Source organism: Trypanosoma conorhini (assembly GCF_003719485.1).
Source record: "Trypanosoma conorhini strain 025E chromosome Unknown Tco_14.4_contig_00153, whole genome shotgun sequence".
NCBI classification, from domain to species: Eukaryota; Euglenozoa; class Kinetoplastea; order Trypanosomatida; family Trypanosomatidae; genus Trypanosoma; species Trypanosoma conorhini.
The window spans coordinates 6,602-8,617 of NW_021704228.1; the positions used below are offsets into that span (position 1 = coordinate 6,602).

At 62.3% G+C, this 2,016-nt stretch overlaps 2 protein-coding genes across 2 annotated transcripts; one reads left to right on the top strand and one right to left on the bottom strand.

Moving 5' to 3' along the window:
* Positions 1-2: 2 nt before the first annotated feature.
* Positions 3-527, bottom strand: Tco025E_03398 (myosin heavy chain kinase A; the record flags this gene model as incomplete). The annotated part of the gene is made up of 1 exon (XM_029370316.1): positions 3-527. A coding segment is annotated over one exon (525 nt), but the record flags the coding sequence as incomplete, so codon positions are not given.
* Positions 528-721: 194 nt separating this feature from the next.
* On the top strand, positions 722-1,198 carry Tco025E_03399 (uncharacterized protein; the record flags this gene model as incomplete). Its single annotated transcript, XM_029370317.1, has 1 exon — positions 722-1,198. One exon carries the CDS (start codon positions 722-724, stop codon positions 1,196-1,198), a length of 477 nt encoding a protein of 158 aa, XP_029229755.1.
* Between the last annotated feature and the right edge of the window lie 818 nt (positions 1,199-2,016).

Here is a 2,016-nt window from a genome sequence, read left to right on the forward strand (position 1 = left end):
CTCTCGGCGAACGCCTCGCACATGCACTGCGCCTCGCCCTCGCCGAAGTAGTCCTTTTCCACCACGTCGGAGACGTCCCGCAAGAACAGCTTCGCAACGCACGGGATCCTGCCGCCGTCCTCCTCCACCTCCTCCACGTCGTAGCAGGCGCGCATGCCGCCCCTGGCGGCTTCCCGGTGCGGCGCCAGGACCCGCACGTTCGTGCTTGTCGCCACCCACCCCGCCCGCCGGGGGCTGAACACGTACTTGACCGCCCCGCAGACGCATGGGCCGCCCCCCTCCTCCGGGGCCCGCGGCCGCTCGGGCGGCCCGGCCGCCATTCGCGCGCGGCGCTGGCTTTGCTCCGCTTCGCTAGCGACGCCCGGCCCCTCACGCGAGAGACCCGCGGCCTCCGCAACGCAAGAAACCCGCTGCGGCCAGCCGGCGAGGCAGCGCACACAACGGCAGGGAGCAAGAGTAGCAATCCACACACACACATACACAAACACACACGCAAGAAGCCAGAGGCAGCCCACGCGCGGGAGCATCACAAAAGGGAGAGCGAGAGCAACGCCATCAAGGCTCTGCCCCTACTCGTCAAAAAAAAACAATAAACACAGGACAGTTGCCGTCACTGGACTACGCCAACACGACAACGGATGAGGGGAGTGTGTTGGCATAATTGCCGCGGGACTGCGCAGCGAATGGAGAATGCACAGGGGCTACTTCCTCAACCAGGGAGATGCATTCAAAGCAATACAACTTAGACACGTCAGTAACGTTAATAGATCCCGCGCACAGCGCAGAGGGTCATTACAATAGACGCAACGGAGACCCAGGTCAGTCCAACACAGTTTCACCAGTAACAGGACGCAGAGATTTGGGCAGTAGGCACACTCATGATGATGCGGTTCGCGCTGACGCCCATGAACGCCTGTGTGCCCTGCGAGGCATTCGAAAATACACGCACCTTTGCGAGCCCCGGGTTCGCGGCGCAGGGGGCGCAGCTCCAGCCGCCGATGGCTGCGGCGTCGCAGTACGACGCCCGTGCAAAGTTCAGCGCCGTCTCCGCCGTCTACTTCGTGTAGGCGGCGCCAACGCCTCGCCCCGCGGAGAGGAGGAGGAGGAGGAGGCCGGCCACGAGAGCCACGGCGCGGGGCCCCATCGCCGCCGCCGCTGCCGCCTGCGGAGTGCCTTGGCAAACAAGAGGGCGGCCTGAGGGGCGAGAAGAGGGCGGGGCGAAGGGGTAGTGGGCAGGGAGGGCGTGGGACGCCGCAGCAACAGCAGGGAATGGTTGACTCTGAAGAGTACGATCGTCCTCAGGCCGCCACAACGCACACTGGGTCTCACACAGCTGGAGGCGGCAAATACCCCTTCAGCGCAATCACTCACGAACAGGCGACGCTCAACAAAGCAGGCAACAGTGGTAACTCAACTGCTGCAATGAACAAAAGCAAAGACATAAAAAAAAGGAACTAACAAAGCCACATCACAGACTGGTTGTGAATCTAAAGGCTTTGAATTACATACTAGTCACTGTGGACCTCAAGGTCCACTCAAGAAAAAGAGGGGGAAAGTGACGAAAGACGCTTCATGAGTCTCTCTTGCTGGTAGACGTAGTCCACGGCAATGGCCCATTCAAGCTCCGGCGAGATGCGCAGTAGGTCGTCGCTCATGGTTTCGCCAGCGACGCATGTACACGACGTACACCCGCCCAGGTACTTCAGGTGGTCCGCAATGGAAATGGGGAGGAGACTGTTACTGCACTCAGCGTCCTCGGCCGTGGTCTCCGCGGGGCACGCCGTCCCGGACACGTCACTGCAGTTCGCGTAGCTCGTGGAGCCGTCATTGTCGTACCACACCTCGTGGGGGCCATGCTCGAACCCCGAGTAAGCGGGGGGAAGGTGGGGCACGACATCCCGCTTGTGGGTGACGCGGAACGTCTCGTGGCCGCCGCCGCAGAACAGTGCGAGAAACCAGTTGGCGAACGCGGCGTTGCCCACACGCGGCTCACCAAACGTGTACAGCTCAATCCTC